The sequence below is a fragment of the Hyperolius riggenbachi genome, chromosome 3 (genome assembly GCF_040937935.1).
Source record: "Hyperolius riggenbachi isolate aHypRig1 chromosome 3, aHypRig1.pri, whole genome shotgun sequence".
NCBI classification, from domain to species: Eukaryota; Metazoa; Chordata; class Amphibia; order Anura; family Hyperoliidae; genus Hyperolius; species Hyperolius riggenbachi.
Window position 1 is genome coordinate 354,411,611 of NC_090648.1, and position 15,224 is coordinate 354,426,834.

General features: G+C 41.2%; 1 protein-coding gene across 3 annotated transcripts in view; it reads left to right on the plus strand.

Annotated features, from left to right (window-relative positions):
- The first annotated feature begins 462 nt into the window (after positions 1-462).
- LOC137563961 (uncharacterized WD repeat-containing protein alr2800-like) overlaps positions 463-15,224 on the plus strand; it is a 50,983-nt gene continuing 36,221 nt past the window's right edge. Inside the window, exons 1-5 of one of the 3 annotated variants that reach the window (XM_068277098.1) lie at positions 463-569; positions 4,626-4,814; positions 9,788-9,966; positions 10,228-10,433; positions 13,001-13,138. In XM_068277098.1, coding sequence (XP_068133199.1) covers positions 4,712-4,814; positions 9,788-9,966; positions 10,228-10,433; positions 13,001-13,138 — 626 coding nt within the window. In that variant the 5' untranslated portion in view covers positions 463-569; positions 4,626-4,711. Of the gene's footprint in view, positions 570-1,192; positions 1,234-4,625; positions 4,815-9,787; positions 9,967-10,227; positions 10,434-13,000; positions 13,139-15,224 lie in introns of those variants that run through there. The other 2 variants (XM_068277099.1, XM_068277100.1) reach the window with 2 other exon arrangements.

Genomic DNA, 15,224 nt, shown 5'->3' on the forward strand with positions numbered 1-15,224 from the left:
CCAATATTTAGCTACTGATGTATGTGTTTTTTTTCTCTGAGACCTTATACCTAACAGCTCCTCTTTAACTGTTTATAATAAAAACTTAAAATTTGGAAACCCTTCAGAAGTGATGCAAACTATGTACAACTCAAGCGTGCTATGATGAAACCATTTTTTATAGCTGGGCAGTCATATGTACATGGAGTTACAGTAACTAAATAAAAAAAAAATTCACAAAAGTGTACTGGAGTTTTTAGCCACATAAAAAAGCTAAGGACAAAAGCATACTGCTGTTATGGTTGTGTCCTCAGCTCTGTGGTGTGGTTACAAACTCTAGGACACTTTTGTGAAAATGGGTTTTTATATATTTATTTTAACTCCATGGCCTGCTTCAAGCCATACAATAGTGTCAAAATAGTTACAGGCTGGGCAAGCCACAGGTTAAAAACATTTTTTTTCACTTGACAGGCGGCCTGTTGGGCCAATCAAAGTGCAGGGATCACGCCCCAGAAAGCCACGGGACCCGACAAGGCTCAGGGCAGGATTATAAAAGCAGCCGTCATTTCAAAGGAGCACACGTATGTCACGTAAGTTACTAGTGCATGCTATGCAGCACTACCGCGTGTAGAGTGCGCATAGAGATTTTAACTCGCGCTGCTCAATTTAAGCCGCGCTGCTTTAGCAGCTTTATGAATTGATCCCATGATCTATCAGCTATATATTGGGGTGGCTGTACACACACTAAATTGTTTGCGAAGATGTCTCCAACCAAGACAACTCTAGGGTGTGTATGACACTTTATAAGGGATGCAGGGCCCTGTTGCAGACAGTGACACCACTCCAAAACAGCAAGGACATAGGCATAGTTGGACAAGCTAACGGTAGAGTTGATTTCCTCATACAGTGTACGTTCATTGTGAAAACAAATCACTGTGTTCACACTGAAAGTAGTATTTGGTGTTTGGAGTACACATTTTTTACCTGCCTTCGCACACATCTTTTTACCAGCTAACCATGCCTATTTTTATGTAGGCGCAGGCTTGCTGAGAGTGAGAGAAGGAGCAGCTCAGGCACAGCAGTTTCAGGGTAGGATTGAAGCAAACACGTTCTTTACAATAGTACACAAAAGAGTTTTGGCGTTGAAACGAGTTCCCATAGTGACAGCAGCAGGAAATAAGACAATGTCCCAAACACAAGCTGAAGGCAGCATGGCCACTCTATAAGGAATGCTGACCAGAAGAGCACAAGCAGGTATGTCATTGTCGGAGCTGACACTTCATTGGTGTTGCAGTATATCTTATTTCAGCTTTGGTATTCACATAAGTATGTAACATATAGCACAAGTAGTTGAGATCTAGTCACTTATTATTCAGCTGCTGCAGGAAAATTCAGTACTTTTTTCAATGCCATGGATGCAGGTCACATTCTAATATTGCTACTATGATACAGGGATTGATGACAATATTGCATGTTAAATACTGTACATCTACAGTTACAGGTCAAGAATACTTGGCAAAGCAGGGTTCACTTACATGCAATGTAAACTATTTGAAACATAGGGCTTGATTCATTAACATTATTGAGCTCCTTAGCATAATTTAATATTAGCACACGCTATGCACGGTCCTGGCAGCGTTGCGTACACTCCTATCGTTGTTGGTGCCGCACTTGTAGAGGTACAGCGATACTTTACTAGCGCGGTGCTACAACATTAATTGACATAGTAGCGGCCGCACTAGTGAAGTATCACAGTTGCACTACAAGTATAGAGCGCAGCACTGAGAATGATCGCACGTAACTTAGGAGCGCACGCTACGCTGCCAGGCAACACTGCGTAGCGTGCGGTAAAATTAACGCGCTGATGAGCGTAATAATGTTAGTGAATCAAGCTGATTGTCCCTTATTCAATTCACTTTTTCGCCTAGGGGATACTTTTCATCTCCATCTCAAATATACTGTATTTTCAGCACTTTCTGCAATTGAAAAAGTGACAAAAGTAGGTAAAATAAAAGTACTGACAAAATTATTAAAGTATTTTCTAGCTTGCTGGTGGCATACAATTCATTTTATTGCTAAGGTGTGAAAGTATCATTTAGGAGAAAACTTAGGAGAAAAAGGCCCACATGCAATTTCATTTTTCACCTGAGATATTTCCTAGGAGATAATTTTCATTTTTTTTTTAAATAACATAAGCATTTTACAATTGAAAAAGTACCCAAAAGTTAATGAAAAAGTACTATCAAAATGATTTGGAATATTTTGTTGCTTGCTGGTGGTTCAAAGGGCATTTTATGACAAGGTGCAAAAATGTCACTTTGGCCCTTTTCCACTACAGCGTTTGCGATTGCTTAATCGCAAAACCGCAAACCGCTAGTGATTTGTCAAATCGCTACAGTTTGCTTTTAACATAGGAATCGCGGTAGGTCATTTCCACTACCGCGATTCGTTTTTGACCGGATCGCGATCGCGCGGCGGAGCGATTATTGCCGCGATTTTGCTATGCAGTGCATAGCATAGCAAAATCGCGGCCGCGAACGTCGGGGAATCGCCGGTAATTGCGATTCAGCAATCGCTAGCGTTCAGCGTGAACGCTAGCGATTGCTAGTGGAAAAGGGCCCTTAGGAGAAAACTCAGGAGAAAAAGGGAATTGCATATGGGCCAAAGTGAATTGAATAAGGGTCAATGGGCCTGATTCCATTCACTTTTTCTCCTACTTTTTCTCCTAGGTGATATTTTACATCCTATCAATAAACTGCTGTTTAAGCTACCAGCAAGCTAGAAAATACTCAGAAATTTTTTAACAGTACTTTTTCGACTACGTTTTATCACTTTTTCAGTTGCAAGTGCTGAGAAGTTATTTTAAACAGAAGATGAAAATTATCTCCTAGGAAAAAACTTAGGAGAAAAAGTGAATAGAATCAGGCCCATTGTGGTTTGTTCATTTGTATGCTTTATATGACAAAGTCACACAAGGTGCTTTTCATAATGCTAGGAAAAACTGATGGGACAGTTATTTAGAAATTGTATGTTACATACTGTAACATTGATGCCGGTTTTACACCTGGCCATCAGGGATGGTCGTAGTCAGCAACTTCGCTACGCTGGAACTACGCGTAGTTTTACGCATTGACGCTTCGCCAAACTACGGCTTTGAAATCAAATAATCGTTTTGTATGCATTTCGAAGACTACGCGTTAAAATACGCAATTACGCGTAGTGGAAAACGTAGTGCATGCGGACGCTTATGCCATTATGCGGAAAAATTTACGCATTAATTCCTCTGTAAAAGCTTGTACCAGGACCTCTTCTATGCGTACATTCCCCTTTCCAATGCGTAATTTTGTAAGCATACAATCGTACGCGGAAAAATAGACGCGAATAACGCATTCGTAGTTTACTTCGCAATACACTTGTGAACTACACGTAGGGGCGTAAACTACGCGTAACGGTACTTGGCTACACGTAAAATTGTAAGCGTAGTTTTGAAACCTCGCCTATGAACTATGATGCGTAGATGCGAACTACGATGCGTAAATTCGCACTAGCGTAGTTTCTGCTCATCCCTGCTGGCCATTGATTTGCAGTGCGATCCTCCACCCATATTGCATCGCACCACAGAAAATATCATTCATATAAAAGTTCGCAGACATGCTCCTTAGGCGTGCATGTGATGCTCACACTCTCTTGTGAGCTTGACAAGTGGCGGATCCTCAGCACTGGCACAAAAGCCAGAGATATTTAAGCATTGGCCAAAGAGCGCTAAGTGCTGTTTGCTTGCTTCAGCCATGGCATGCTCCACACTGTTTAGTTTTGTCTGACACTCTTGCCTGTTTAGTAGTCCGGCCCTGTTCTGCCACCAAGTCAAAACCTCTGCGATTGCCCCACCGGTTATGAGAAGAACTGGTGGCAAACCCTGCAGTGTAGGGAGGGCAGGACAGACTGGAAGGAGTGGCATATAGATAGGGCTGTGTGACTAACTGACAAAACAGGCGGGGTTGGCTGCATGACAGAACTAATGGGACAGAAAACACTGGCGGGACTAACTGACAAGACTAAAAGGGTAGACTAACTGGCAAAACTGACAGGAATGGACTGGCAGGTATACTGACAGGATTGAACTGGCTGGCGTACTAACAAGACTAAACTGGCAGGCATGCAGACAGGACTAAACTGGCTTGCATATTAGCAGGCAAACTGGCAGGAAATGCGGTCAGACAAAACAAAATGTCACGGCTGTAACGAGCAAGCAACACTGAATGCTCTTTGCCGAGGGTTAAAATAACCCTGACCTTCATGACAGTGCTGAATATCTACCACATGCCAAACTCACAAGATAGTGCATGAGTGTAAGGATTGTGCCTGATGATTAGGGTGGAAAGATATTTTGTCTGCGCCACGAAGAGCAGTGGAGGACGCCATGGGACACCCGAAGCCCTTCACTGGATCAACGTGTGGGTGAGTATTACAGAGGGACTTCCAGCCAAATGGATCAAATGAATTGTGAATAACGGAATAGGATCGACGCTGGAGCAGCCTGGCTGCAAGAAGGTAAGTTAAATTCTGATTAGGATTTAATCCAGCAAATATACTGTACTGAGACTACAAGATCTTTATTTCGTATCTGCATTTGTGTGCGGTTGCAGCTTTTGATTTTACAATGAAAGGACCATAAACCAATGCGGAGTCACAAAGAGCAAGCAAATCTGACAATTAGACTGGAGCGGGCACGATGGCAATGCAAAAACACCTGAGCCTCCGAGACTGTCATCAACGATCTATAACTGCTCTTGGGTACCATTCAGCAAGACGAGAGTTTCTTACAGGCTTTGAAGGTACACTTAATACACTAACTGTCTTTATTTAACAATTGTCTAACACTACAGGTCACCTCAGCTGGTTAAGAAATGAGCAAAAAAAAAAATGAAGCCAGCTACATTATACCAGATAGCCAATAACACTGAGAGTACTCTGCGAAAGTTGGTGGTCATAGTGGTGTGGGGTGTCGAAAAACCTTTCTCCTTTCAAGAACACCCTTATCCAATGATCCAATGTTATGGACAACTTCCTCACCTCCAGAGCAGGAGGTGGGGGTTACGTTATAGTGAGGACTAAGGGTGGAGTCTTGAAGCCCCCCTCATTAATAAACGAGACAATAAAACATCCACCCTCACCCAAGTACATAGGTAAAATAGGTTATTTTGACCACCACCACTTATTTACCATAAATAGCTAAAACTAAAAAAAGGCCCTTATTCTGTTTCAATATTGCTTTACTGAAAAAAGAAGGCCTTTTAATTCAACTTTTCTCCCTAGGTGATATTTTCACAACTTGTCAATAAAATGAATTTTAAGCAATTTTGACCTTTTACTTTTTTTTTTACTTCACCCTTTCACTTTTTTGAGGTACTTTGTCATTTGCTGAGTGCTGAAGATAAAAAACTATCTCCTAGGAGAAATTATAGGATAGAAATTGAATTGAATAGGGGCATAAATGTTTTAGATGGAACAAAAAGGCTAACTTGGTTTACTGTTTTTTTAAGAACCTTTTTTTTAACTGTACCCTTTTGTACCCTTCTTTTTTCACATCTGCTCATCTTCTGTATACTTCCATCTTCTGTATCTTCTTCCATCAACTTCTTTATACACTACTCCTTTCTTCTCTTTTAAATCTTCTGTAAATCTTCTTAAACTCAGCTGTTTTATTGCTTGTTCATTTGTTTTTTTTTTCTTCTTTTCTTTTTCTTCAGTTATTATTATCTTTAATTTGCAAAGCGGCAACATATTACGCTGCTGTGAGTAATCAGAGATGGTTAGGTGCGATAGGGCCTCATGTGCAAATGTGTGGAAATATGGGAGAAAAAATTACTGATTCACACTTAGAGAAATGTCTCAGACAGGTTTTGAAGATAAAGGGTGGAAGATTACTAGTTCAGTTTTATTATTGAATTTGAGATATTTGTCAGCTATGATATGGTTAAAAAGGCAACATGTGACATTGTCCAGGGCAAAGGAAGACAAACTGGAAGAGGACAAGTACACATGGGTGTTATTTTAATACAGATGGTATTGTAGACTGAAGGAGACTATGACTTTGCTGAGGAACGAGATGTAAAGACAGAATGGCATAGGTCCAAAGACTGAGCCCTGGGGATTACTAACTGGGATGAAATTGGAAAATGAATTACCATGAACAAGAGATTTTGAACAAGCAGAGGAAGCAAAGCAAGACAGAGTAATAGTAAAAGACTGTAGGATTAAACGTAGAAGAAGTTGATAGACACTGTCAGAAACAAAGGAAAGATTTAGGAGACTAGGAATAAGTGAGAATTAGTTTTGTGGTTTTGTGTGTGGATCAAGAGCCAGATTGAAGAGGTTTTAGTAGAGAAGCTGAGCTGAATAATAAATATGTTTAAATAGTTATTTGAGGTTTCAGTGATGCTCTATACACAACACACAAAAGTCATGGTTAAAAATGCTGTTGGCTGCAGTTATTGCTTGGCATATATAACTCCATAATGATAGCTAGAGATGGTCGCGGGCGAACTTCCGTGGTTCACAATCGCATCGAACTAGGAACTTTTCCGGAAGTTCGGTTCCCCCCATAGTGCACCATTAGGGTCAACTTTGACCCTCTACATAACAGTCAGCAGGCACATTGTAGCCAATCAGGCTACACTCCCTCCTGGAGCCACTCCCCCCTTATAAAAGGCAGGCCCCGCCGGCCATTATACTCACTCGTGTGCCTGCAGTAAATAGAGAAGGGACAGCTGCTGCAGTGCAGACTCTCTCATAGGGAAAGATTAGTTAGGCTCTTGTAGGCTTGTTATCTTGCTCTTTGCTGATTCTTATTGCTAAAAAAGAACCGCACAGCAGCTCTTTTGAGAGCTAATCTTGTTCTTGTGATCTATTTTTTTTCTGTGTGTCCCACTGACACTTGTGTTGCATAGACAGCCTTGATAATCCATACTGTGTGTGTGCCACTGCCAGGCCCAGCACATTCAGTGACTACCTGTGTGTGTGACAGGTGCACATTGTAATACCCAGTACTGCATATACCTACTACCTGTTGTTCACAGTGCACCCACCTACCTAGGTGAGCGCACGCAGTGTGATATACCACTCCGTGCATACCTGTTAACTGCACCTGTGTGACTGACTGCACATTGTATTAGTCAAGTCAGTGCATACCTTTCACTTCATCCTCCCCAATATGGCCAAAACAAAAGGCAGAGGCAGGCCACCTGGCAGGTTTGTTCAAGGTCGCGCTGTCGTGATTTCGTGTGGCCCGTGACCAAAGTACAATGTTCAGAAGAAGGCACGTGCCATCAACCCCCAATATTGTCAGGACGTAGCTGACTATTTAACACAGAACACCTCATCTTTCTCAGCTTCCGCATGGAAGCGTGACATATCTTCCTCCTCCTGCTCTGATTCTGGAACCCAGGGCCGGGCCGAGGCATAGGCTGGAGAGGCTCCAGCCTCAGGGCGCAGTGTAGGAGGGGGCGCACAATTCATTCAGCTGTCATTCCTAATTGTGTATGAAGCAGAAAGAAATAAGAAAAGGGGATACATAGCAGTGACTGCAAGCCAGATAACTAGATATTAAGGTGTTGGTGAGGTTGTGGGCCCTGTGGCCCTCTTAGTCTAATAGCAATCAGTGTGTGACAGCTGAGGTGGGAGGGATGGGGGGCGCACTTTGGTGTCTCAGCCTTGGGTGCTGGAGGACCTTGTCCCTGCTCTGCTGGTACCCCACTTAACACTCAGTCGGCCGCCACCACCAAAGTGCCATCACCCCAGGGCTCAGCGGTGTGGACATTTTTTTGTGTGTCTGCCTCAGATGAGAGCAATGCCATCTGTACTCTCTGCCACCAAAGATTGAGCCGTGGAAAGACCAAGACCCGCGTGGGGACAACTACCTTACCAAGGCACATGATTACAAAGCACAAACTGCAATGGGATGACCACCTGAGGGAAAGCAGCACACAAAAGCAAATCCACACACCGCAGTGGAAGATATGCAATTATTTCTCAAAAAAGGCGATACCCAAACTGTACCGTGATGTTGAAAGGCAAGTGGTGTCATCTCTAGCACACAGCGTTGGGTCAAGGGACCATCTGACCACGTGGTCTGCAAAGCACGGTCAGGCCTGCCTGTGGACTAAGTCAGTCCCCACACACAGCATCTCTGCCTGCACGCCGTGTGACTGCCTGCCCCAAGACTCCCCGCATCTATCCAATTCATCGATGCAAAAACTCAGATGTTAGACCCCTTGAAACATTTTTTCCATCACTTTTGTGGCCAGCACAAATTTTTCTAGTTTTCCAAGTTCTCCTCCCCATTGAAGTCTATTGCGGTTCGCAGAAGTTCGCGCGAACCGAACTTTTTGCGGAAGTTCGCGAACTGGGTTCGGGCAATCTCTAATGATAGCCAGCAAACAGGTAATGCATTCTCTGTAGGACATTTTGGGTCACCAGCATTGCTGAGTAGACAATTTAAATGTTATTTTACATATTTATTTAATTGGTAGACTTATCCTTTAAAGTGGTCTAACACCCAGCATTTCAACTTTGCTTTAAAAGATTGCTTACAGCTTATAAACTATTATGCCAGATTTTTTTTTTATCAGAAATTCACTGAATGGATTAAACATGACATTTTAGTGCTGCATTTAGCTAGAAATCCTCCTCCGTGCTTGCTTGTTTAGTTAGAAATGTATCTATCTACAATGTAACAAACAAACACCTCTCTGAGAGAACAAAGAGGACTTCCCCAGCAGGCTTTTCAAAGGTCTATTTGTATTCCAAATAAAGATACATTTTGTAACTAAAGATAAGAACTGATGCGGATTCCTAGTTAAATCCAACACTAAAATGTCATGTTTAACCCATTCAGTGAATTTCTGCTTAAAATAAAATCTGGCATAATAGTTTGTAAGCTGTAAGCAATCTTTTAAAGCAAAGTTGTAATGCTGGGTGTTAAACCGCTTTAAGGCTCACCAAAAATCCCCTCATATAGTTACATAGTTTGGTTGCAAAAATATATTTGTCCATCAAGTTCATAATCTAATATTCCCTCTAGATGCAATCCCCCAAAACACCTATTGTCCATCAAATTCAGCCAAAGAAAACATATCTTCTGAATCCTCAATCAGATTATGAAGGAGGTCTGCCCTACCCACTATTGGCTTACAATAAGCAAAGTTACTCTTAAAGGCAACCTGAAGTAAGAGGTAAATGGATGCTGCCATTTTTTTAAGCAATACCAGTTGCCTGGCTATCCTACTTATCCTCTGACTAATACTTTTAGCCTTAGGCCCTGAACAAGCATGCAGCAGATCAGGTGTTTCTGACATTTCTGTCATAACCGATAAGATTAGCTGCATACTTGTTTCTGGTGTGATTCAGACAGTACTTCGTCCAAATAGACCAGCTGGGCTGTCAGGCAACTGGTATTGTTTAAAAGGAAATAAATATAGCAGCCTCCATATACCTCTCACTTCAGGTTCCCATAAAGTCTTGCACTGTTGTGGTATTTTTTGATTACAGAATCTATTCACAGATGGATTTGACTCGTCTAGGTTTGCTTTTCTCGTGACTCCCCAATGGTGAGTGTTTTGCAGGCAGCCTCACCTATGCACAGGTGGGGTAATTAGCGTCTCACCTAGGTGGATTCCATGTAGCTGAGACACTAATAACCACACCTGTGCATAGATGAGGCTGCCTGCAAAACATGCACTGTTGGGGAGTCACAAGGACAGGTTTGAGAAACACTGACTTAAATATTATATTTGGTTCCTTTTCCTAGATGGCATGATAAAATGGTGGGATCTGGACAGTGGAAATTTGTCCCAGTCAGCCTCGGAACATTCAGGAATGGTCACAAATCTGTTGTACTGGGCAGACACAAAGCTGATCTTCTCTTCCTCCAACGATGGTACACTAATTGTATGGACCTCTGGAGCAGTTGTGTTGGATAAAATAAAGGTTAATAAAACATCTTGCCTGGGTATAGCTTTTTTTTTGTATTTTCATGCTTACAATTAGATGTAATTCTGCATAATTTCATCTTCTGGTTAGTGAACAATCTAAACAATTAGATAATTTCTATATTCCAAAGAGTTTTGTTTCTGCCAAAATAATAAATGTTATCTTCATTTTCAAATGTGGGTAAAAAGGAAATATGGAATTTGAGTGGTTGATGCCTGCATTGCTGTATATTCAACTTTTTGTTTTTTTGTCCCTTAGTTGGGAACCCCAATCTTTAGCATTGCCATAAACTATCGCCGTCATCTGCTCGTGTGTGGATTTAAGACGCACCTCACAGTCTATCCTCTTGATGAGCAGAAATCATGTGGTCATGTGATCAACCAGAAGAAGAGTTATTCTGACCATAAGCATGTGGACATTGTATCATGTGTGGTGTCATTAGACAGCCAGATCTACACAGTTGGGTGAGTGCGAAACAAGTTGAAAGGTAAAACAGATCAGTTAATCATTTATTTAGCTGGATGGCATACTGGTTAAGGGTGTTGCCTTTAACGTAGGGTTCGAGCCTTTGAACAGGGTTTGAATCCCGGTTTAAGCCCGTAAATAAGACTTCGGGCAAGGCTCCATAATGCTCCTGGTTGCCCTTGGAGAGCGCCCTAAGTGGCTGTATCTCTGAAGAGCTTCTGCAGAAATCTGTTTGAAAATCAGTCTAAAGGCTGGAACCACCAGCTGAGCAGTAACACACGACACCTAACACTGAGCTAGCCGAGAAACTCAGCAGTTTCTACCACAGGTTTGAGAACCAGGTGGCACCTGCGGGGCTCCCTAAACTCCCTGCCCCAACTTTTCCCCCCAATGTAAATTCCTTTAGTCCAAGCCCACCTCCTCCAGTTGTGTGTGAGGTTGATGTTCGGTGCCATCTGTCAATGTGGCCCTGAAGCTTCTGGCGAAATTCTATTCTGCCACTATTAAATCTGTCCTCTGCTCCTCCATCTTGGTCTGGTATGCTGATTCCTCCGCCAGCGACAGACTCAAACTACAGAGGGTCATCAGTTCAGCTGAAAAGTTCTGAACCTCCTTTACAACATCAGACTATGCTCCAGAGCATTAAGGATAACAAGTGATCCCACACATCCTGCCTACCACTTCTTAAAGGACATCCGAGGTGAAAATAAACTGAGAAAAACAATTGTATCTATTCTCCTTCTCCTAAAATGACTTTATTAGATTTCCAACAATTTGATTTTATATTTAAATCTAGTTTTTAAGTTCAATGTTTCATTGTCTCTGCTCAATGACAGCTTCATTAAACTATGCTAGAACTCAAATCTATGAATTATTGACCCTTTTTATCTTTTTCCTGCTTTCAGAAGCCATTTACTGACAGGAAAGTGTTTTATGGCTGTAATTTCTTATCAGTGAGGATTACGCTATAGTCTGACCCAGTCCAACCTGGACATAAACTGTCACTTGCATACCTGAATTTTAACTCTTTCAGGCAGAGAAAGAAAAAAAGGAGCACAGTCTAGTTATGTGTGTGCTTGGCACTATACATACACATGTTTAACTCATCATGTTACATGTCACATTGATTGTCCATTCATTTGGCTTCCATCATGCCGGCATGCAAGTATAGAGCTATCTCCACAAGGACCTCTAGGCACAGAAACAGTTTTTCCCCCTTGGCTGTCAACCTCCTGAACTCTCCTCACACCACTCCCCCAGTGCCCCACTGTTCCTCCTCCCCAAGCTTAAAGTCACCGGTTGCCCAGTCTCTGTTACTCACAATTGTAGTTGAGCCACTGCCTCTTCAATGTATCTATCTTATCTCCTACTTGTGTTCTGTGCCAAATCCAATTTGGGGCATAACCCACTTTCCCATGACGAATAAAACATTTTTTGGTTCTGATTCTAGTCCAAGGTGGCTCTTATGTGTTCACTCATGGGAACTGCTTAATTGATAGATGAAAGTGACACAACCCTGATTTTTGAGTCTTCCAACAATGGCCTCGATTCATAAAAGTGAGTGCGGTGGTTCAGAGAAGGGCGGGAAATTACCGCTAGCGGTAAATGAGGGTTTTTGCAGTGAACTCATTAAGAAAATTCCGAGTGCGAGGTGATTGCGATAGCAGTCGGTAAGTGTGTGGTAAGTGTGCAGTAAGTGTGCGGTGTGGTGCGGAAAGCTGTCGGTATAATTTGCTGAGTGCGGTAGTTTGCTGCTGACTTCCTAATGACAAGGTACATGCTGGGTAGAAGTGGGCAGTTTTAGACCCAAGTGACTTATATATAAAATATAATTATATATATATATATATATATATATATATATATATATATATATATATATATTTATATATATATATATATATATATATATATATATATATATATATATATATATATATATATATATATTTATATATATATATATATATATATGTATATATATTTATATTATATTCTTATTATAATATATATGTATATATATATATATATATATATATATATATATATATATATATATATATATATAGTAATTATTCTTATAAATTATCTAACTCTGTGCGATTTCTAAAAGCCTGGGTGATATTACAACCACCCTTCCTCCTCTGTATCCTTAAACATTCCATAACATTAAGTTCAAAGGGCTCCATTTGTCACCTAAAATGCTACTGTGTAGAGCAAACTCGCCAGGTCTTTGTTGGCGATAACAACATGTTATTTATCGCTTCCTTACGCCCCCCCCCCCTTTTTTTTTTCATGAATACACTTGATTCAGTTTACCGACACAAACAATGTTTTCATTACCGCACTATTACCGCATGCGGTAAAACGTGTAAAACATGCGTTAAATTGTATGCATCCACTATCAACAGCATACCATGCGGTAATTTACCGCTTGGGCGATAACGCATGCGGTCATGCTTTATGAATCGAGGCCAATGTATTTGACACCATCATGTGATCCAGTTGGCTTTGGCCATTCCTGTAGTTGTACATTAAATTCAAGTGTTTGTTCCTTTTTTTCCAGGTATGACAGAAAGTTTCTGATATTTGACACATATGAAACTCCAGAGAAAACTTGCCTCAGGGTTGTACATTGTAATTCACGTGCTCATGATGCAGGAATCACTCACCTACTGCTCATTCGTGAGAAGGAGAGCACAAAGTAAGCATAGATAAATCAATTATATAGACAATTCAGAAGAAAAGGATAGCAGTGCATATCCACAGTAAAACTTTCACTTTATTCCTATATTAAAAACAGAGTTTGTGGACCTTTCACCCCGGGAGGCAGACTTTGTGGCTTATAGTGAAAGGCAGGGGTTGAGTTCAGAGATTTACTCAGTGATTTGGTATCAACAGCTTCCTGACCTTTCAACTCTGCTGACTAAATGGCCAGATAGACCGAATGCAGCATGGGACTTGGAGGATTGGAAATCTATATTTTTAGGCATGGCTAAATCATCTATTAATAATATCAACAAAGAGCGGACATATAACATTTTATATGACTGGTATGGAACCCTTGACAAATTATCTGATTGGAGTATTATGATAAGTGCTTTTGAAGTTGACTGTGGAGCTGGTTGGGATTGCTGGTGGGATTGTTTATGTACAAAATTTCTAGAAGAAAGCCTTTAGCCTCGTATCTGAGATTCTTGAAGTAGAGGTTCCCCCTGATCCATGGGTGGTTCTATTTCATAAGATCTCTAATTCAGTCAATTGTTTGTTTCTCATGTATGTAACGCTGTGGCAGCTCTGCTAGCTAAGTTTTGGAGATCTCTTATCCCCAGTCAGAGAGGTACTGATATGGAAGATCCATTATACCTATTTGCTTGAAAAAAAAACTGTGGATAGGCTTGAGCCTTCTAGTAGTATTTTTTTGATGCATTGGAGTCCTAGGACTTGGCTAGCTTTTGCTTTCACTTAAAGGACCACTATCATGAAAAAAGTAGGCAGTTTAAATCTGACAGAACCGACAGGTTTTGGGCCAGTTCATCTTCTCATGGGGGATTCTCAGGATTTCCTTTGTTTTTACCAGCATTTCCTGAACAGCAGTTGCAAAGTCTAACTGACAAAATAGTGTGAAAGTGAATAGGTAGGCTGGCTGGTATCTTACTATTTTGTTAGTTAAACTGCTGTTCAGGAAATGCTGTTGAAAACAAAAACCTCTGAGAATCCCCCATGAGGAGATGGACTGGCCCAAAACCTGTCGGTTCTGTCAGATTTTAACTGCCTACTTTTTTCAAGATAGTGGTCCTTTAATCAAGTCTGACATTTTAGTTTTCTTTATAGATTGGAATTTCCTATTTTTCTAACTTATTTGCTAGAGTTGTGAACATTGATTGTTGAATGTTTACTGCCTGATGAAGCACTGTGCTCCACAATGCAAAACAGCTGTTGACCCCTGTGCTGGTCTGTAGGCACTCTCCACCAATTCTAGGTTGTATGCCTCTTGTACAAATGTAACTAAACAAATTAGGTAATGTGCATATTTTAGAAATTCAAGTTTCACATGCTTTAAAGCAGGGGTCTCAAACTCGCGGCCCGCGGGCCATTTGCGGCCCGCGATACAATATTTTGTGGCCCCAAGGCCCCAGAGCTTGTAGGGGCCCCCAGTGGCTACAAGAGGAAAAAAAAATTTTTCAAATCGGCCTTATAGTTTTTGAGAAAATCGATTTTAAAGTTGCAAAGGAAAAAAATACACATTTAAAAACCCGCCGACTTTAATGGTTAATAGCAAATCCACCTTAAATGCTAGAAACCCTAAATTTGCAGGATATGTTAAGGAGATCATTAGGAATAAGAGGAAAAAACAATTTTTCAAAAAGACCTTATAGTTTTTGAGAAAATCGATTTTAAAGTTTCGAAGGAAAATAGTATACTTTTAAATGCGGTAAATGTCACTTTTAGTAGCAAGCCTAACGGTAGTGTAATTTTACATGTATCAAAAGAAAGAGCAATACATTTCCTGACAGAGTTTCCAGGGGGTCCATACGCAGCCGCAGCGCTTTGGCCAGGTATCGCTATACAGCCGTAATATGGCTGTATGAAGATTCCTGGCATTTTTTCCTATTTTCCCAATTTTTTTTTTTATGTTTAGAGTGGGCGGGCAGAGGCGCCGATCCGCCGCGATTGACGTCAGGAGGGGCAGAGCTGAAGCTGAAAGCTCTGCCCCTTCCAGGAAATGCCGGCGGATTGCCCCCGGGGCAATTTGGGGGCTCTGCAGCCCTCGTTTTGCGGCGGGGACA